Source organism: Chiloscyllium plagiosum, unplaced genomic scaffold, assembly GCF_037043375.1.
Source record: "Chiloscyllium plagiosum isolate Xiang-an unplaced genomic scaffold, Cpla_swu_hap1 HiC_scaffold_6, whole genome shotgun sequence".
In the NCBI taxonomy this organism is placed as follows: Eukaryota; Metazoa; Chordata; class Chondrichthyes; order Orectolobiformes; family Hemiscylliidae; genus Chiloscyllium; species Chiloscyllium plagiosum.
In genome coordinates this window covers 4,169,663-4,191,758 of record NW_028270144.1, presented here as the reverse complement: position 1 = coordinate 4,191,758, position 22,096 = coordinate 4,169,663, and the positions used below count along the sequence as shown (strand labels likewise).

Here is a 22,096-nt window from a genome sequence, read left to right as displayed (position 1 = left end):
ATAAAGTTCATTATTTAGTACAAATGAGAAAACATAAGGCATCAAATCTAGCAAATCTGAAATAATATCAAACATCACAGCAATATAATGTCATTAAGTTACCTTGTTGTTCATGAATGCTCTCAAACACTGAATCACTTTATGTTGACTTTTGCGGTCATTTTGTTCTTGACTATGATGAGGATAAAACAAAATATTTATTTTAGTTCAGGAAACAAAAACGATTTCAAAAAGCAGATGATCAGGTAACTTAAATATGGCATTAGAAACTGCACTTACTTCCTTGTGAGTAATTTCTCCAAGACATCCAAAAGCTGCTTTAAACCTTCATTTCCAAAGCTTCCAACCCAACTGAAAACAGAACAGAATAAACTGAACCAACAAACTAAAACATTGGGAAGTCCAGAAACCTCAATCTCAGCAAAGTACTGAATTGGTTTCAAAGAAAAAAAAGATTTTATTTAATATTGAAGAATTTTTATTGATATTATTTTCCACTATCAGGTGTGAGTCGTAATGACTAAGCAGCATATATTAAAATAACTTGCTTCATGTGTTTTAATTGTTCATAGAAACCAGAGGTGAAATTCAGTTTACAAGCCAAGCAGGGGATGGGGTTGGGTTGGTGATAGCAATCAGCCTTCTCACTCATCCGTCAGCTTAGGGCCTTATTTTCTTGAACGTATTTAACAAATTCCTCCCCATCCAAGCCCTGAACATGATGGCAGTCCCAATCTATGTTCGGAAAGTTAGTCTCCTACTATTACAACGTTAGTATGCTTACAGATATTGGAGATCTCCTTACACATTTGTTTCTCAGTTTTCCACTGACTACTTTGGGAATGTGGGCGGCACGGTGGCACAGTGGTTAGCACTGCTGCCTCACAGCGCTAGAGATCCGGGTTCAATTCCCGCCTCAGGCGACTGACTGTGTGGAGTTTGCACGTTCTCCCCGTGTCTGCGTGGGTTTCCTCCGGGTGCTCCGGTTTCCTCCCACAGTGACAAAGATGTGCAGGGCCAGGTGAATTGGCCATACTAAATTGCCCGTAGTGTTAGGTAAGGGGTAAATGTAGGGGTATGGGTGGGTCGGCGGGTCGGTGTGGACTTGTTGGGCCGAAGGGCCTGTTTCCACACTGTAATCTAATCTAATCTAAATCTAATCTACTTTTTCTGGGGGGGGGGGGGGGGGGGGGGGGGGGGAGAGCTATAGTTCAATCTCATCGAGGTAATCATCCTCTTCTTATTTCTAAGGTCCACATATAGTTTCACCAAAAGTCTAAGATTCCCAAAGGAAGGCAAATAAGGGCCTGATTGGGATTTAATACTGCCATTAATCAAAGAAATGGTGCCTGCAGGATTGCCAGTGTCTGTACAGCCAGTAAACGGGGCCATAGGCAGTCATTAAATTCAGCTCCACACTTTAACTACAAATTATTTGTGCCAGGCATTGCCACAGCAAATGCTTAAGTCAGTAAATGTCAATATTTCTATATGAAACAGATAAGCACTTATCTATCTTTCAAAAGAAAATATTGCAATGTACAATACATTCTTTTAAAATAAAGTGTTAAATATATTTTCTCCTCATTGGAATGATTTTGCACCAATATCTTTTACATCAAAAAATAAGTTGTGGATAGAGAGGAACCCAATCTGACTTTGGGTCTGATATAAAATTGGGCAGACTTCTCATGTTCAAGTTCATATTGACAATGTCAAGCATTCAATACAGTTTTTAGACATGAATGTAGAGCAGGTATATCAAAAATGAACGCCTAAAATCATTTACCCCTGTAGGTAACAATTGCTCAATTATTACTTTATTTTCTCGTTAAAATCTATACATAATAATTTTTTCCAGACAATAATTTTTGTTGTAAAAAATATTTGACAAAACCCTGGGGCATGCAGAATCTCACTGCATACAATTGCAACCTATTGCATTTCCCAAGCTCAATAATCTGTAATTAATTTATGCAAAATATATATTGATACAACAAAGCCAATCTGGTGAAAATAGAATAAAACTATATAAGTTCTATTCTGTATTTTTCATGATTTGAGACATGTACTTATTCTTCAGTGAATAAGGGCAGGCCAAAAACATTGTTATTAGCTTTAGCTCGATGTAATAATATGAAAGTTATTGTCATTGATAAGCAATCACTAACGAGGCTGATGGTCCACCCAGGAAATCCTGTGTCATTGCTCATGGACTCTGTGGGTCCTTGTAGAGCTGATGAGCCTGGTCCTGGACCCACATCTCTGACCACACAGTTGGCAGGTGTTTCTGGGAAGTGGAAGTGGTCCTTAGCCTTGAAATTATTGCTATTCTTTTTTCCCTGTCCTTTCCTGTACTCCACTGAGCATTTTCAAAGAATCGTGTCCCTTCATACAGGAGTTTTCTCCAAGTTGGTTTCTTCCAAACGAAGGTCTCCCTTGGATTTCTTGAGGGAAGCCTTCAGAGTCTTTGAATTGCTTCATGCATCCTCCTCTCGCTCAAATGCCTTTCTTGAGTTGGATGAAGACAATTCACTGTGGCAATTGAAACTCAGGCATCCTAAGCACATGGACAGCCAGCGAGGTTGGTTTTGATTAATATGGCCTCAATGCTGATACCCTGGGCTGCTTTAAGGACCCTGATATTAGTACACTTGTCCTCCCAGTTGATGCATCAGACAGAATCTGTCTCAAATGGCATTGATCTTAAGGGCCTTGAGATGATATTCAAACATTTTTGGAACTGGCTAGAAGAGTCAGAAGGATGACTGCTTTATACACAAGGGTCCTGGTATCAGCACAGATGTCACAGTCATCGAAGACTCTCATTCTTCAGCATTCAAAGGCAGTGCCCACTGATTAGATGCAAAGTTGAAGCTCTGCATGGATATTAGTCTTAGATGAAAGGTAGCTCACCAGGTCAGGGAAACGTTCCACGTTTGGGAGAATTTCTCCATTGATCTTAATGAAGGAATGGACCGGAACTTGATAAAGGATTTTAGTCTTATTGAGGTTGAAGCCGAGAATAGTTCTTTGCTAGGCTTTCATGAAGGCACTAAATCAGGCTTGACGATTCTCTTCTGAGAAGACAGAGATGACCTTGTTATCCACAAACAAAAGATCCACAAGTGGGGTCAAATTCATTAGTTCTGACCTAGTTCTGACTGGTGTCCAGTTCTCGGACAGAAAGACTCAGTTGGATCAACTACAAGTTGACAGTTATTCTGGCATAGATAGATCATGTCAAGAGTTCATTCAGATACTTGGAGGTTATAATCACCAACAATCCAGTTAGGAGCAAAATCCTATATTGCCTTCCGTGATTTATATTACCTTCTGGGTGGGAGAACATTGCAATCAGTTTCTTTTTTGCACAAAGGTCTACGAGGTCCATCAAGGCCAAATTCTGAGATAAAATTTGACACAACAGATAGCATTTGAGAGGAAATTTAAAGGCTAATAAAGTAATAAATAATAATAGGGAGTAAGTACATACTCAACATGGAAATCAAAGAATCAAGGCATATTTCTCAAAATTAATTGAAATCAGGAACAAACTCAGATTCGGAGCAGTGAGACAAATCAACAGGGATTTTATACCTCAAATGTTCCTGTGATTCATGATTAAAGTCCTGAGGAACAGAATAAAGTTGGTCGAGTATTAAGTTAAAAATCACACATTATAGTCCAACAGGTTTAATTGGAAGCACACTAGCGTTCAGAGCGACGCTCCTTCATCAGGCGATTGTGAGTATTAGATAGAGTAATAGATAGGTCGAGTATTAGATAGGGATAATGTGCAGGAACATAACACAAGGCATAGAACTAACAAACCTAAAGGTCAATTTTCCAGTGTAACCTGGAACAAATGCAAGCACAGTCATAATATGGAAACTGGACTTGCTGAGAATCAAAATAGAGGAAACCTCAGATTTATAGGGGGCAGAGTGGGAAACAAGCTAGAAGAGCACTGAAATGAGTGAGTCCAGAAGTAAAAGAGGCATAAATGGGGGTTTCAGCAACAGATGAGCTAAGATGTGGACATAGGCCCTATTAGTCGTGGCACAGGATCAGACAGAACACCAAGGTTGAAAGCTGGCTTGATCACAAATACTTTGCAGGGCAAGTGCTGGAGTCAATAGTAAGGGAATAGAATCTGGAGCAAGGACAGAAAACCATGTATTTAATGTCCCCAATATTTAATTGGAGGAAATTCCTGTGCCTCCAATACAAGATATCAGAAAAGCAGTCTCAAAATTTAGCAACTTGAGGACTCCAGACTCAGAGTCCTACAGCACAGCCCAAACTGGTCCAGACTGACCAACATGTCTATCCACACTAACTCCATTTCCCAACACTTGGGCAATATCATTCTAAGGAGAAAGTGAGGTCTGCAGATGCTGGAGATCAAAGTTGAAACTTTATTGCTGGAACAGCACAGCAGGTCAGGCAGCATCCAGGGAACAGGAGATTCGACGTTTCGGGCACAGGCCGACAGAAGGGCCTGTGCCCGAAACGTCGAATCTCCTGTTCCCTGGATGCTGCCTGACCTGCTGTGCTGTTCCAGCAATAAAGTTTCAACAATATCATTCTAAATCTTTCCTATCCATGTATTTTGTCCAAATGCCTTTTAAAGGAAAGACTGAGACACTTGGGGCTGTTTTCATTAGAGAAAAGAAGGTTTAGGGGTGACTTGATTGAGGTGTACAAGATGATTAGGGGGTTAGATAGGGTTGACAGTGTGAACCTTTTCCCGCGTATGGAGTCGGATATTACAAGGGGGCATAGCTTTAAATTAAGGGGGGGTAGATATAGGACTGAAGTTAGGGGTAGGTTCTTCACTCAGCGAGTCGTAAGTTCATGGAATGCCCTGCCAGTAGCAGTGGTGGACTCTCCCTCTTTATGGGCATTTAAGTGGGCATTGGATAGGTATATTGAGGATAGTGGGTTAGTATAGGTTAGGTGGGCTTGGATCGGCGCAACATCGAGGGCCAAAGGGCCTGTACTGCGCTGTATTCTTCTATGTTCTATGAATGTTATTGATGTGCCTGCCTCAACCACTTCGCTACATACCACCCTCTGGGTAAAAAAGTTGTCCATCAGCTTCGCTTTTATTCTTTCCTCTCTAGCATGGAATGAGCTGCCAGAGGAAGTGGTGGAGGCTTTTACAATTACGCCATTTAAAAGGCATTTGGATGGGTATAGGAATAGGAAAGGTTTAGAGGGATATGGGCAAATGGGACCAGATTAATTAAGGATATCTGGACGGCATGGACGAATTAGACTGACGGGTCTGTTTCTGTGCTGTCCATCTCTATTACTCTATGACTCTATGATACCCTCTAGTCCTCGATTTTCCAATCCAGGAAAAAAGGCTGAGTGCATTCACCCTATCCATGCCTTTCATGATCTTTGACACTTCTAGAAGGTAGAAGACAGAGGGTGTTGGTGGAGGGTTGTTTTCCAGACTGGAGGCCTGTGACCAGTAGAGTGCCATAAGGATCAAAGCTGGGTCCTCTACTTTTTGTCATTTACATAAATGATTTGGATGCGAGCATAAGAGGTACAGTTAGTAAGTTTGCAGATGACACCAAAATTGGAGGTGTAGTGAACAGCGAAGAGGGTTACCTCAGATCACAACAGGATTTTGACCAGAGGGGCCAATGGGCTGAGGAGTGGCAGATGGAGTTTAATTTAGATAAATGCGAGGTGCTGCATTTTGGGAAAGCAAATCTTAGCAGGACTTATACACTTAATGGTAAGGTCCTAAGGAGTGTTGCTAAACAAAGAGATCTTGGAGTGCAGGTTCATAGCTCCTTGTAAGTGGAGTTGCAGGTAGATAGGATAGTGAAGGAGGCGTTTGGTATGCTTTCCTTTATTGGTCAGAATATTGAGTACAGGAGTTGGGAGGTAATGTTGTGGCTGTACAGAACATTGGTTAGGCCACTGTTGGAATATTGCGTGCAATTCTGGTCTCCTTCCTATCGGAAAGATGTTGTGAAACTTGAAAGCGTTCAGAAAAGATTTACAAGGATGTTGCCAGGGTTGGAGGATGTGAGCTCTCAGGAGAGGCTGAACAGGCTGGGGCTGTTTTGCCTGGAGAGGCTGAACAGGCTGGGGCTGTTTTGCCTGGAGCGTCGGAGGCTGAGGGGTGACCTTATAGAGGTTTACAAAATTATGAGGGGCAAGAATAAGGTAAATAGGCAAAGTCTTTTCCCTGAGGTCGGGGAGTCCAGAACTAGAGGGCATATGTTTAGGGTGAGAGGGGAAAGATATAAAAGAGACCGAAGGGGCAACTTTTTCACACAGAGTGTGGTACGGGTATGGAATGAGCTGCCAGAGGAAGTGGTGGAGGCTGGTACAATTGCAACATTTAAGAGGCATTTGGATGGGTATATGAATAGGAAGTGTTTGGAGGGATATGGGCCGCGTGCTGGCAGGTGGGACGAGATTGGGTTGGGATATCTGGTCGGGATGGGCAGGTTGGAGCGAAGCGTCTGTTTCCATGCTGTACATCTCTATGACTCTATAAGATCTTTCCTTTAGCCTATGCGCTAAAGGAAAAAGTCCTAGCTTGTCTGACCCCTCCCTATAACTCAGGCCCTTGAGTCCTGGCAACATCCTTGCAAATTTCTTCTGCCCTCTTTCCAGTTTAGTAATATCCTTCCTGACCAAAACTGAACACAATACTCAAGGTGCAGCCTCAGCAACATCCTGCACTACTGCAACATAACTTCCCAACTTTTTTCTCAATGTCCTGACTAATGAAGACCAGTGTACCAAAAGCCTTCTTAATTGCACTGTCTACCTGTGACTCCACTTTCAGAAAACCATACACCTGAACTCCAAGGTCCTTCTTTCCATTACACTCCTTAAGGCCCTACCATTCACCATGAAGTTCCTACCTTGATTTGACTTTCTAAAACGCAAGACCTCATACTTATCTACATTAAACTCAATTTGCCATTTCTCACCCACTTCCCCAACTGATCAAGATCCTGCTGCAATTTCTGATAACCATCCTCACTGTCCATTATACACCCATTTTAGTGTCATCTGCAAACTTACTAATCATGTTTTGTACATTCTCATCCATATCATTGATATAGATAACAAACAGCAATGGGCCCAGCACCAACTCCTGTGGTACACCACTAGTCACAGGCCTCCATTCTGACAAGCATCCTTCCACTATTACCCTCTGCTTCTTGCCATCAAGCCAATCGTATATTCAATTTGCCAGCTCCCTTGGATCCCATGCGATCTAACCTTCTAGAGCAGCCTACCATGTGGAACCTTATCAAAGCCTTACTAAAATCCATACAGACTTCGCCTACCACCTTGCTCTCATCAACCTTCCTGATCACTTCATCAAAGAACTATAACAGATTTGTAAGGCACGTACTCGCATGCACAAAGTCACGCTGACTACTCCTAATCAAACCCTGTCTTTCCAAATGCATGTATATCTTGTCCCTCAGTCTTTTCAAGTAACGCACCTCCCACAGATGCTAGGCACACTGGTCAGAAGTTCCCAGGCTTTTCTTTACAGCCCTTCTTGAATAAGGGCACAACATTTGCTACTTTCAGGTCTTCCAATACCTCACCCACGGCTAACAATAATGCAATAATATCAACCAGGGACTCCACAATTTTTTCTCCAGCCTCTTGCAGTGCTCTTGGATATGTCTGATCAGGACCAGGAGATTTATCCACCTTCATATACTCTAATATGTCCAACATCTCCTCTACTGTAATATGGACTGTTCTCAAGATATCACAATTACCTTTCCAAGTCTTCCTGTCTTTCTCCATGGTAAATAATGAGGACCCCACCCATCTCATCCGGTTCCACATATACCTGTCCACTTTGGTCCTTGAGGGGCCCTATTCTCTTTCTCGTTATTCTTTTTCCTTTAATATACTTAAAGAACCTGTTTAGACTCATTCTAATCTTCTCAGCCAAGGCTACCTCATGCCCCCTTTTCGCCCTCCTGATTTCCTTCTTCAGTAAACTCCTGTATCCCCTATATACCTCCAAGGATTCCCTTGATCCCAGCTGCCTGTACCTGAATCATGCTTCCTTCTTTTTTCTGGTCAATATCCCTCGTCATCCATGGTTCCCCCTTCCTGCCAACCTTGCCCTCACAGGAACATACAGACCTTGAACTCTAGCTATTTCACTTTTAAAGGCAAAAAACCTTGCCAAAGGTCCCTTTGCCTGCAAACAAATTACTCCAATCAACCCCTGCAAGCTCCTGTCTAATTCCATCAAAATTTGCCTTACCCCAATTTAGAAACTGAACGCATGGACCAGTTTTGCTTCTCTCCATAACTATTTTAAAATTAATAGAACTATGGTCACTGGTCACATAGTGCTCCCCCATTGTCACCTTCATCACCTGTCCTGCCCTATTTACCAAGAGTATGTCGAGTTTTACCCCTTCCCAAGAGGACCCTCTGTATAGTACTTGAAGAAACATTCCAAAACACACTTAACAAATTCCACCCCATCTAAGCCCTTAACACATTCGCAGTCCCAGTTTATGTTAGGAAAATTAAAATCCCCTACAATGACAACCTTATTGCTCCTGCAAGTCTCCCTAGTATCCTGGGTGGCACGGTGGCACAGTGGTTAGCACTGCTGCCTCAGCGCCAGAGACCTAAGTTCAATTCCGGTGCGGAGTTTGCACATTCGCCCCGTGTCTGCATGGGTTTCCTCCCACAGTCCAAAAATGTGCAGGTTAGGTGAACTGGCCATGCTAAATTGTCCGTAGTGTTAGGTGAAGGGGTAAATGTAGGGGAATGGGTCTGGGTAGGTTGCTCTTCGGAGGGTCGGTGTGGACTTGTTGGGCCGAAGGGCCTGTTTCCACACTGTAAGTAATCTAATCTAATCTAATCCTTGCAGATTTGTTCCTCTAATTCTTGTTGACTATTTAGAGACCTATAGCACAACTTCAATAATGTACCATCCCCCTCTTCTTGTTTCTTAGGTCCCCACAAAGCCTGACTGGATGATCCTTTAGTTACTTCATCGCTGACTACTGCTGTGATATTCGCCTTAATCAAAAATGCAACTCCCCCTCCCCTCTTTCCACCACCTCTGTCCTGCCTAAAGTACCTGTACCCTGGCACATTAAGCTGTCAGTCCTGTCCCTCCCTTAGCCCGTAATGGCTATAATATCCCAGTCCCATGTAGCTATCCACGCTCTGAGTTTCTCGGCCTTACCTTATCAGCCCTCTTGCATTGAACAGAGAACTGATCATGATGCAGAATTGGATGTTATCAACATACACATGAAAACTAAAGCTGTGCCTTTATTTAGGTGACAATTAAAAAATGGCTGACACTGGTTCATTACTCAGAGCAATGCCCTAACCAATCAGAAGGTTTGATTTAAATTTAAACAAAGCATAGCATTTGATTTATGGTTATCATCTATCTGGGGAATTCTCCATCTCATTGCCTCCATCAGAGTCCAGTTCTTAACCAATAAGAATCCTCCTGTCATACAATATTAAATGTTGGTCCTCTTTTACAGAAATGTTCTTGTGGAAGTCATGATGTATGCAATGAAAAATTTTGACAAAATGTGTTTTTGTTTCAGCAATACTCCAGTTACCAAACAGCTATTTACCTCTTGAACAGGGGCAGAAAAGATGATCATAAGACCATAGATATATGATCAGGATTAGCCAATTTGGCCCATCGAATCTGCTCTACCATTTGATCCTGATGTTTCTCCATTCCATTTTCCTGCCTTCTCCCTGTAAGCCTTGATTCTCTTACTAATCAAGAACCTATCTATCTCTGACTGAAATATACTCAAACACTTGGCCTCTATAGACCTATGGCATTCCACAAATTAACCATCTTCTGGCTGAAGAAATTCCTCCTTATCACAGTTTTAAAGGGTCGTCCCTTCACTCTGAGACTGTTCCTTGGATCCTAGTCTCTCCTAATAATGGAAATATCTTCTCCACCTTCATTCTATCTAGGCTTCTCAGTATTCTGTATGTTGCAATCAAACCCTCCCCTCATTCATTGACATTCCATCGAGTACAGACACAGAGGTCTCAACCACTCCTCTTATGATAAGGCCTTCATCCTCGAGATCAGTCTCGTAAACCTCCTCTAGACCTTCTCCAACGGCAGCACATCTTTTCTTAGGCAGGGAGCCCAAAACTGCTCACAATTTTCCAAATTGACCTCAGCAATATATCTCTACTCTTGCATACTAGCCATTTTTAAGAAGTCTGACAATGCATTTCCCTGCCTATCCAACAAGTGAACATGCATGTTAACATTAAAAGATTCCTAAACTAGAAATTCCAATTCCTGTTGAACTTCAGATTTCCATAGCCATTCCCCATTTAGAAAATAATTCACACTTCAATTCTTCCTACCAAAGTGCATAACCTCACATTTTCTCACATTGTATTCTTTGCCTACTCACCAAGTCCTTCTGCAGCCTTCCCATTTCCTCAACAGAACCTTCCCTGTATCATCTGCAAACTTAGTAACAACGCCCTCAGTTCCTTTATCCATAATGTTAATGTTTAATGTGAATAGTTGCAATCCCAACACTGATCCCTGCAGAACTCCACTAGTGACCAGTTATCATCCTGAAAGAGAGCTCTTTATGCCCACTCTCTGCCTTCTGCCAGTCAGCCAATCCACTATCCATGCTTGTCCCTTGTCCTGAACACCATGGGTTCTTATGTTATTTAGCAGTCTTGCATGGGGTACCTTATCAAAGGCCTACTGGAAATTCAAATACATTACATCCACTGGCTCTCCTTTATCTAATTTGCTCATTACCTTCTCAGAGAATTCTAACAGATTTCTCAGGCATAACTTCCTCTTGAAGCTGTGTTGGCTCAGTCCTTTCTCACCATGCACTTCCAAGTACTTTGCAATATCATCCTTAATAATGGACTCTAAAATCTCACGAAAGACAAAGGTCAGGCTGACCAGCCTATAGGTTTTGTTTTCTCTCTTCTGCCTTCCTTAAATAGGGATGCTACATTCCAGTCGCTTGATAACCTCCCTGACTCCAATGATTTCTGGAAGATCACCACTAATACCTATACAATCTCCTCAGCCCATCCAGTCCGGGTGATTTATCCACCTTCAGTCCTACCAGTCTCCCCAGCACCTGCTCCTTAGTGATGGCCACTCACCTCTGCCAATGAACCTCTTGAAGTTCTGGTATGCTGCTGGTGTTTTCCACCGTGAAAACTGATGCAAAGCACCTATTCAGTTCCTCTGCCATTTCTTTTTTTCTTATTACTACTTCTCTAGCCTCATTTTCCAGCAGTGCAATGTCCACTCTTGCTTCTCTTACTTTTGAAGTATCTAAAAACATCTCTTACAATTTTCTTTTATATTACAGCTAGCTTACTTTCATATTTCATCTTCTCCAATAAGCTTTTAGTTATCCTCTGCTGATTTTCAAAGCTTTCCAATCCTCTGACTTTCCACTAATTTTTACTACATTCTATGTTTTTTCTTTTGCTTTCATGCGGTCCCTGACATCCCTTGTTAGCAATGGTTCCCTTGTACCCTCCCCTCCCCTTAGTATGTTTCCTCTTTCTGTGCCTCCCAAATTACCCCCAGAAACTCCTGCCATTGCTGCACTATTGTCTTTTCTACAAGGCTTGCCAGCCAATCAACTCTGCCCAGCTCCTCCCTCATGTGTTTGTGGTTATTTTTACTCTGTTTTAATATCATTACATTTGACTCTTCTCCCTCTCAAACTGGAGGGTGAATTCTATCATGTTATGGTTACTGGTCTCTTCATCTTCAGCTCCTTAATCAAACCTGCTTCATTTCTCATCACTAAATTCAGAATTGCCTGCTCCTTAGTGGGCTCTACCACAAGCTCCACAAATCCCACAACAATTTTTAAGCCACATGTTTACCTCTTTAGATGGCGGCACTAGCTCATAGGTAGTGTTCAGGCTTGTTGGAGCCTGTCCACTCTCAACCAGTGGTATTCTTTGCTCTATGTACTTATCATCTTTTTCTTTCTTTTCTTTCTTCATCTTCAAGGCCAGCATGGTGTCAGCGGGGCAATGACTGCAGAGTTAGCAGTGGATTAGGGGTCGGGGTGGTGGTGGCACTGCCCGGACCCTGGGCTCTTGGCAGCAACGATGATAGGACAAGCCTGGACTCTTCGCAGCACCGATGTCAAGAGCAGAGACTACGGAGGGCAAAACGTCCGGAGCCTGGACGTTTGAAGGTGGCAGAAGCACCAGCAGTGCCCGGAATAGGGTCTCCTGGCAGTAATAGGCCCAGAGCCAGGACTCTTGGTGGCAGTAGTCCCTGGAGTAGGGCGTCTTGGCAGTGGTGGAGCCAGGACTCTTGGTGTCAGATGCTAGCAGAGCCAGAGTCTCCTGGGTCATTGGCATCATCCCTTGCTGTTCCCAGAGCAGGACTCCTTGAGGACCAGAACTCCTTCCAGTGACCTTACAGAAGCCCTGGAGCCCTGAATAAGACCACAATTTGAACAAAAGATGAAATCGTATTTAAATTTTTTTTTACACTTTTTGTAACTCAAAATGGCGCCAAATTGTGCCACAAAACACTTTTCAATACATTGTCAAGATATATGTGACAATCAAATCATTCATTCATCATTCATTAATCTTGTTGACCCTGTGGTAATTGGTTTGTGGGTCAGATAATAATTCAGAGATTATTACTTTTCTAGTTCTGTTTTTTTTTTTTAAATTTAGTCCTCAGCAGCCCATATTCCCTCAGAACTTCTTTCCCCTTTCTACCTATATCTTTGGTACCTATGTGGACCACGACAGCTGGATCTTTCCCCTCCCACTCCAAGTTCCTCTGCAGCCCAGATGAGATATCCTCAATCCAGGCACCAGGCAGACAACACAGTCTTTGGGTCTCACGATTCTGACCACAGAGAACAGTGTCAGTTCCCCTGACTATACTCTCCCTGATTACAATTACATTGCTCCTTTCTCCCCCATCTTGAATGGCTCCCTGTACCATGCTACTATAATCAGTTTGCTCATCCTCCCTACAGCCTCACTCTCATCCACACGGTGAGCAAGAATCTCAAACCTGTTATACAAGCTCAGGAACTGAGGCTTCTTCAGCATTACCTCCTGGATCCCTCTTACTGCCTCGCTCCAAGTCACACCTCCTGTTCCTGACCACTGACTGAATTTAGGGTAGTTAATATAAGGGGTGTGAGTGCCTCCTGAAACACAGCCTTCAGGTAACTGTTCCCCTCCCTGATATATTGCAATATTCGAAGCTCAGACTCTCGCTCATCAACTTTGACCCAGAGTTCATTAAGCAACTAACCTTTGCTAAAGGTGTGGTGACGATGAACTACAACGGGGTCCAAATGTTCCCACATCATGCAGTTACAATACATTGCCTGGCTATCCCTCTTTTAATTACTTAGACATATTGATTGGAAAAGTTCGTAAAATACCGGTCTTTGTACCTCGAAGATAAAATACAAATGGTCATGTGTTAACTATACAAAGTTCTGGTTACACCATACCTCTTGTAATAGTCACAGGTCTGGGCATCACACATTTGGAAAAATACATAGGTTTTGGAGGAAGTGAAAGGTAGGTTGACAAGAACTTTACCTAGCTGTCAAAGGTAAAATTTCGGTAAGTGTTTGAGAAAGTGTTTTAGTGGGCGGCACGGTGGCACAGTGGTTAGCACTGCTGCCTCACAGCGCCTGAGACCCGGGTTCAATTCCCGCCTCAGGCGACTGACTGTGTGGAGTTTGCACGTTCTCCCCGTGTCTGCGTGGGTTTCCTCCGGGTGCTCCGGTTTCCTCCCACAGTCCAAAAGATGTGCAGGGTCAGGTGAATTGGCCATGCTAAATTGCCCGTAGTGTTAGGTAAGGGGTAAATGTAGGGGTATGGGTGGGTTTCGCTTTGGCGGGTCGGTGTGGACTTGTTGGGCCAAGGGCCTGTTTCTACACTGTAATGTAATCTAATCTAAAAAAAAACTGGTTCTATTCACAAGCTGGAGATAGTTGTGGGGTGATTTGATTGAAGTTTTCAAGAAATTAAAAGGAACCAATAGGGTGGAGAGAAGAATAGGAGAGAAACTGTATCTATTGGTTGGGGAGTCTACAGCTAGGGGCTATTATCTAAAAATTAGAACAAGATCTTTTAGAAATGAAGTAAGGGAAAAACTACATCCAAAGAGTGGTAGAAACTTATAACATTTTTCCACAAATGGATTTGATACTAGGAAAATTAACTTTAAATTTATATTTGCTTTCAATGATATGAAGGGATATGGGGGCAAATGTATGTGTGTAGAGTTAGGTCACTGATCACATTCGATTATACTGATGCCTAAACATGCTGGTAGGGCTGAACGTTCCGATAACTATGTTTCTATTAACCTGGAAGGTATGAAATGCAAAAGAAGGGAAGGAGGATTTTTTTTTTAAATGGCAAAACAGTATAACATTCAGTCAGCACTTAATAAGGAAAGTCATGATGTAATTAGAGTCATGAAAGGATAGGAAAGAAATACAGGCTATGACAGTGAAACATCAGAAATATGAAATAATCTCACTACCTCAGCATTCATCCGGAAGACAGATCAATTGACATAACACCAAAAGATAAGATTAGAAAAGATATTAATACATTTAAAGTATAAATGAGACAGTATTATAATTATCCAATTATCTTTTGGAGGCCTCAACTGCATCAGTCTTCACTGTTCTTCAGCAGTGGAGATCCTAAACATTCACTGTATAAAAGATTTCTCCCGATGATAACGTTGGTGCTTTTGTCAGTCGCTTTGAACCAATTTAGAAAGTCATGGAATTAAAGCATTGCTGGCAGATCCAGCATCTATTTTCTATCTTTAATGATCTCAATCAGATAATGGTGAACCACCTTCTTGAACTATTGCAATGCATGTGTTGGAGGGAATTACAGAGTGTTACTTAGGAGGTAGCTCCATGGTAGAGACAAAGCATCATGAAAGAATTGCAATATATTTCCAAATAATGTTGGAGAAACTTGATAGTGATGATGTTCCCATGTCCCTGCTGTGCACTTCTTCAAGGTGCCAAACGACATGGATTTAAAAGGTACAGTTGAAGAACCCTTGATGAACTACTTCAACATGGAAAACAATGTAATCAAAATTCACTATGAGTTGATGGAATAACTGTTTACCCTATGATTTGTGTCAATCAAATGCTCTGCTTTCAATCACAGAGAATGCTGGAAAATCTCAGATTGTGGAGAGAGAAACAATTAACGTTTCAAGTTTGGTATGACTCAGAGTCATATTATACTAGAAAAATTAGCACTATTTCTCCCTCCATAGATGTTGCCAGACTCGCAGAGTTTGTTTAAAACTTCCAGCATTTGCTTTTATTCAAATAATCTGCTTTGCCCTAGTCAGCCTCGCAGTTCATTGCAATTGGTGGAGCTACACAGACACAGACAAGTGGAAAGCATTCTATCACTTTTCTGACTTTCTAGATGGTGAGAATGGTTTGGGAATTTAGAAATGAAGTTATCTACTATGGAAGCAGTAGCCTCTGCTTTATTTTTGCAGCCTTATTACATATGGGGCTGGACGGTTCAGTTCTTTTTCTGCAACATGGCTGTCACATTGTTCTTAGAAAGAGAGAGATGGCAGGGTATCAACAATGGCAGGGCTATTGAACGCATTGCAAACATGCACGAAGCTCCTGTTTTGGAGATAGCCATTGTTTAGCATTTGTGTCACTCAAATCTCATGGGGCTGAGTTCTGTGGGGCCCGTGCAAATATGTTGGGAGGTGGAAAAGGCCAGCACCAGGGGATTGGAGGAAATGTCTTCTGCCAAAGGCCAACTGTATAACTCAAGTGGCTGACAAAGGCCCTTTCCACACTACTACATTTTATTAGGGGGAGGGAATCCATGAGTAAGCAATTTGATGCAATCACCGATTGAAACTTGCCATGTGGACTCAAGAGGGACCTTCAAAGTGGCCCACAGGAGAGTTTCAGCTCCACTGCACAACAACACAACCATACAATCCTCTCCAACTACTCCCCATTCCAATACAAGGCATATATGACTGGCCACAGCCACATATGTAGGTAAATTGTGGACCAGTTTTAAGCTGATTCACCAAACGTTCAGGAAACAATGTCAACATAGCCACAAACAATCCTCTGATGCTCATCAAATTAGCTGGAGACCAATTTAGAATTGATTGTTGCATATCCATGGGTCAACAAAGAGTATGCATTTTTCATATTTAATGCATTACTATGTTAACATAGCGAAAAGCTTAACAGAAGAAACCAATTAATAGAAACAAACATACCTTGGCAAGAAATTGAAGAATTAACCCTAATCAGAAGAGTGGACATTGAACATTCATCTTTTTAGGTTTCACACTTATTACAGACTTTACGATTTCACCATTAAAGATAGTTGGATTCGGATATTTTAAAAATTACAAGTATAGTAAGTCCCTATTTAACAGTGACTTATTTATCAGTGTTTCACTTTAACATTGTTAAAGTCATGTCAATAGATCTTTTTAATGCTTCCAGTTTCACTTTAATATCATTTGCCATGGAGTTATTCTTCTGTGATAAGCCTCAATACATGACTATTCCCACTGTGCTCCTGCCTTTGCTAACAATCCATCTCCTCCCTACTCTTGGCCTTGTCCCCTGCATCAGTCCCTGTCCAGCCTTAACCCTTGGAATGGCTCACCTCCAACAACCAACCTTATCCCATCTGTTCTTATCTTATACACAAGATATTTTCTTGAGCTGCTCTTGGCTCCTTCTGAACTCTTACTGAAGACGTGGATTCCACTTAGTAGAAAATATTGGTCAATGCATGTAATTCTGGGACTTCAGCTATCAATTGCATTGCGCAACAACTACCATCAAATGGGGTCTAGTCAATCTAAAGTCACAACATGGTAGGTGAGCATATTTTAAAGAAAATTACATTTTATTATACATTATATTTCTTCTAATGAAATGGTGTTTTTTTTAAATCCATATTTTGAACTATGCTCAGATCTTGCTACATGCAGGCGTGGACAGTTTCATTATCTCAGGAAGTGCGAATGTAACTGAGCATTTTGGAAACATCAAAGAATATTCCCATACCTTATTACAGAAAGAAGGCCATTGATGAAGCAGCTGAAGATCTTTAGGCCTAGGTCACTACAACAAGATGTGCCTTGAGGCTGATTCTCTGAATATTTACATGACTAGCCTAATGAGTCAGCTCTCCAATTTCAAAGAAGTACCCAGATGTTAGCAAAGATGATTTTGCAGAGTTGGTGGAGCTGGGTATCCAATATCAGAATGCATTGTCATCTGGCATGTCATTTTATGCTCACACATTGTCGTGATTTGCTCAGCAATTTCAGAGGGCAGCTGAGAGACCAGCAAACTGCTTTGGTCTGGAGTCAAACATCAGGTAAACTAGGTAAGGACAGCAGATTTCCTGACAGAAGATATTAGTCAGCCATGGTTGACAATGGCTCAGAGTTGACAGCCGAGATTTGTGCGAAATTTCTTGCAGATGGGATTTGAAATCACAACCTTCAGAATCAGAAGCGAATACCACCATTAGCAAAAAACTTATTTTTTAGAAGAATTGATGTGCCTGTAATTTTTTTCTGCAGTTTAAGTGGCATAATTGCTTCAACAATGCTGGCAATATCACCGCTTGAAAACAATAGCTCTAAAAAAATGAAGTAATCATCTTATGTTATCTGTAAGTGCATCATTAAGGAAGCAATAACGATATAAGATCAAGAATTAAATTATGCTGATTAGCAAATGCAGCATCAAAATCTATGCACTGCTTTGACTTAATCGCAAATAGTGAGCCAATATTCAAGCCCTACTATTCCAGAAGCCATCACAAATGTGTAACTACTCAACTAAACCACCAAGTTGATCAAACTGCTTGACAAATCATGATTCAGGACAAGAGTAATTCGCACCAGGTTTCATCATTAACAAGAAAATAACTCTACTGTGAATGGCAACAAAATGGATTACTAATTTACAACAATGTGACTTAAGCTGTACCACTTTAAAATTCCAATACACACAGATTCACAAATTAGTCATACAATTTAACACAAGTTTTATGGGTGTAAGAATATAGATTGGGCCAGCAAGTTTAGTAGATCAAAGTACAGCCCACAAGAGTAGTTTTTGTTTTTTTTTATTTTACCAATATTGGTCATTGATTCCAGGAAGCAAGGTGGTGGGCAAGCCCTATCTACATCAATGGAGCTGAGGTGGAAAAGATCGGGAGCATCAAGTTTCGAGGAGTGATGATCACCAACAATCTCTCCTGGTCTACCCACATTGATGCAACGGTCAAGAAAGGATAACAACACTCTACTTCTCAGGAGACTAAGAAAATTCAGCCTGTTTGTAAATATTCATACCAATTTTTATAGATGCCGCATAGAAAGCATTCTATCCAGATGCATCACGACTTGGTATGGCAACTGCTCTGCCCAAGTAAGAAACTATAGAGTTGTGAACATAGACTTTCATCTGTTGACTCCATCTATACTTTTTTCTGCCTTTGAAAGGCAGCCAACATAATCAGAGACCCCTGCCACCCTAGTTATAATCTCTTTCAACTCTTCCATCAGACAGAGTTTAAACACATATACCAAAATATTCAAGAACAACTTCTCTACTGTATGAGTCTTATGATAGACCTCTCAAAATTCAAATTTAATGGTGACATCGCTCTTTGTGCACCTTCTCTGCAACCGTAACACCGTATTCCTCACTCTGTTACAATATCCTTAAGCACTTTGTATGGCATGATTTGCCTGTACTACACGCACGACAAAACTTTTCACTGTTCCTGGGTACATGTGACAATAATAAATCAAATCAAATGACGAGACAATTTTGGCTGCAGAGCGATGTCAATCTTCATTCTATAGATGATCAGATGGGCCCATGTCTTATTTGTGTTAGAATTCTTTCTTTAGACTCTAGTTTTTTTTTGTCTTTTTCACTCAAAAGAGAGATGGTGAGAGAAACTTCTTTTATGCAGGCATCTGAATATCTCGGAGTCCACTGTACTCTCAGGTCTGTAACTAACTGCAGTTATACCAATCTGTTTTTAAAAGTAATATAATCCTTTGCAAATTAACAACGCACCACACAATGCCATTTGGTCTTCAAGATACAAAATACTTTTGATAGTTTGGCTATAGACAGTGTTCAACTTTCATTTGCTGGTTTATAATCTGTTAGGGAAAATGTGGTCCTTACAGCATTTTAAAACTGACAATCATACAACAAAAACTGTAAATTACATATCATCACAAGTTACACAAAGTATTCATGAAGCATAATGTATTAATGAAGTACTCATTAATTAAAAGTTTGCATTGCCTGCACACAGTTTATTTGCTTTTGTACCCAGGACAAAAACAGAGGAACTAGTTAACCAGCCATGGAGAATTCATCTTTTTTTCCTTCAACTTATTCTTTTACCAACTAAAGTAGTAGATTTGTAAAATCCAACTAATACTATTCCATTGATAGGAAAATGATTCAAAAGACTGATCTCACTTCATGGAAACGATAAACACAAAAAATTTTACATGGTCCTAAAACAGAATTTCATAGGTTTAAATTCTAATTGATCTTAAATTATATAATGCATTCTAAATATAGATTATTTTGATGTCTGGTGACTTAATGCTTAAAATGTGAACCAACTGAACAGAAGTTCAGAATACACACTATGGACCTTGAGATCTGAAAGTACAGTATTACAGATATTAATTATCAAGGGGCAGCACAGTGGCTCAGTGGTGAGCACTGCTGCCTCACAGCACCAGGGACCCGGGTTTAATTACAGTCTCCGGTGACCGTGTGGAGTTTGCACATTCTCCCCATGTCTATGTGGGTTTCCTCCGAGTGCTCCGGTTTCGTCCCACAGTCTAATGATGTGCAGGTTAGGTGAATTGGCCATGCTAAATTGCCCATAGCGTTAGGTGCATTCGTCAGAGGGAAATGGGTCTGGGTGGGTTATTCTTCGGAGGGTCGATGTGGACTTGTTGGGCCAAGTAGTCTGTTTCCACACTGGATAGAATCTAATCTGTAGGAATGTAATCTAAAAATGTCATTGTAAATCTGGTTATTGATTTAAATGAAGTTTCAAACTTTAGTGGCACGCCAGCCATGATTGTGTTTATGTGATACTGAGTTAGTTATTTTCTCTATCGAGAAGTACAAGCTTTTATTTGGAAACAAGATCAAGATGGGGAACTCGAGTCCTGACACAAATTAGAAATGATGAAAGTGAATGACAGAAGAGGGTCAAAATAGTTTACTCCTATTAGCTATTTCCTGCCCTGGATAAAACCTGACTGAAAAAAGACCACAACACCCTAAGGTGTAGGAGCAGAAGTCGGCCATTTAAACCATTGAGTTTGCTCAACCACTCAATGAGATCATGGCTGATCAATTCCACTCTACTACCTTTTCCCTATAACCTCTGACTCCCTTACTGATTAAAATTTTCTCTATCTCAGCCTTGATTATACTTCACCCCCCAGCCTCGACAGCCCTTCGAGGTAAAGAATTCCATAGGTCCACTACCCTTTGAACTTATGAGGACCATCACTCATTCTTCTATATTCCAATGGGTAAAGGTCCAACTTACTCAACCCCTCCTCATAAATAAGCTAGTCCTTCCATGCCTATAGCTCTATGTTTCCAAACCTGGTAGCAGCCTCATGATACTCTGGATTGTCTCTAATGTATTTCCTCAGATAAGTGGTCTAAAACTGTTCACAGTATTTCAGCTGTGGTCTGACTAGACCTTTGTAGTTTTAACAGAGTTTTCCTACATTTATACTCCATTCCTTTTGAAATAAAGGCCAACATTGCATTTACTTTCCTTTTTACTCTCTGAACTTTGGTGCTAGCTTTTTGTGGTTCCTGAGTGAGTACTGCCAAATTCTGCTGTTCTGTAGCTTTCTGCAATTTTTCTCCATGTAAATGAACTCAGCTCCTCTATTCTTCCTGCCAAAGTGCACAATTTCACATTTTCCCCACATTATATTTCAACTTCCAAGTTTCAGCCCACTCACTTAACCTGTCTGTATCCCTGTCCAGACCCTCTAGGTCAACCGCACCAATTGCCTTTCCACCTATTGTTGTTTATCCACAAACCTGGACTACAGTATTCATTTGTTTTATCTAATTCATTGAGATATCATGTAAATAGTTGTGGCCCAGTACAGGAGAAGAACACGCCCCCATCTACATCAATGGAGTGGAGGTTGAGAGCGCTGAGAGTGTCTCAAGTTCCTAGGAGTCTTGGACAACCAACATGTCCTGGACTTCCCATGTAGATGCTATGGTCAAGAAGGTAGAACGATGCCTTTTCTTCCTCAGGCAGATTAGCAAATTCTGCATGTATACAAGGACTCTCACTAACTTTTACAGATGCACCATAGAAAGCATTCTATCTGAGTCATAATGAACTGGTACAGCAACTGCTCTATCCCGGACCATAAGAAACTACAGAAGGTTATGTGCACAGCCCAGACCATCACAGAAAACAACATTCCATCCATGGATTCCATTTACACTTCTCATTACTGCTGAAAGGCTGCCAACATCATCAAAGACCACTTCCATCCTAGTCATGTTCTACAACCTCTTCAGTCAGACAGAAGATTCAGAAGCTCCAACACACGCTCCAACAAGTTCAAGAACACCTTCTTCCCGGCTGTTATTAGATTAAAGAATGCACTTCCTAATTTCAAATAATGTTGTTCTTCTTAATGTTGATCTTGCTTCACACAGCTCCTGCACAGTATAATCTGTACGTCTCACTTTGTCTAAGCACCCTATGCTCTGTATATCCTCGCATACCATGATCTGCCTGTACTGCTTGCAAATAAAGTTTTTCACTATACTTAGGTACACGTGACTGCAATAAATCAAATAAAATAGAATAAAATTCCTGTTGCACACCACCAGTTACAGGTTGCTATTCTGAAAATGCTTCCCTGATCTCAACTCTCTTTCTTCTATTACTTAGC

The 22,096-nt window shown here is 41.2% G+C and overlaps 1 protein-coding gene across 2 annotated transcripts in view; it reads right to left on the bottom strand.

Moving 5' to 3' along the window:
* diaph3 (diaphanous-related formin 3) overlaps positions 1 to 22,096 on the bottom strand; it is a 582,462-nt gene that overhangs the window by 441,119 nt on the left and 119,247 nt on the right. For both annotated transcript variants that reach the window (XM_087987864.1, XM_087987865.1), the window contains exons 6-7: positions 280 to 351; positions 103 to 172 (exon numbers count right to left, since the gene is read on the bottom strand). In XM_087987864.1, the coding sequence (XP_087843990.1) occupies positions 103 to 172; positions 280 to 351 (142 nt within the window). The remainder of the gene's footprint in view (positions 1 to 102; positions 173 to 279; positions 352 to 22,096) is intronic.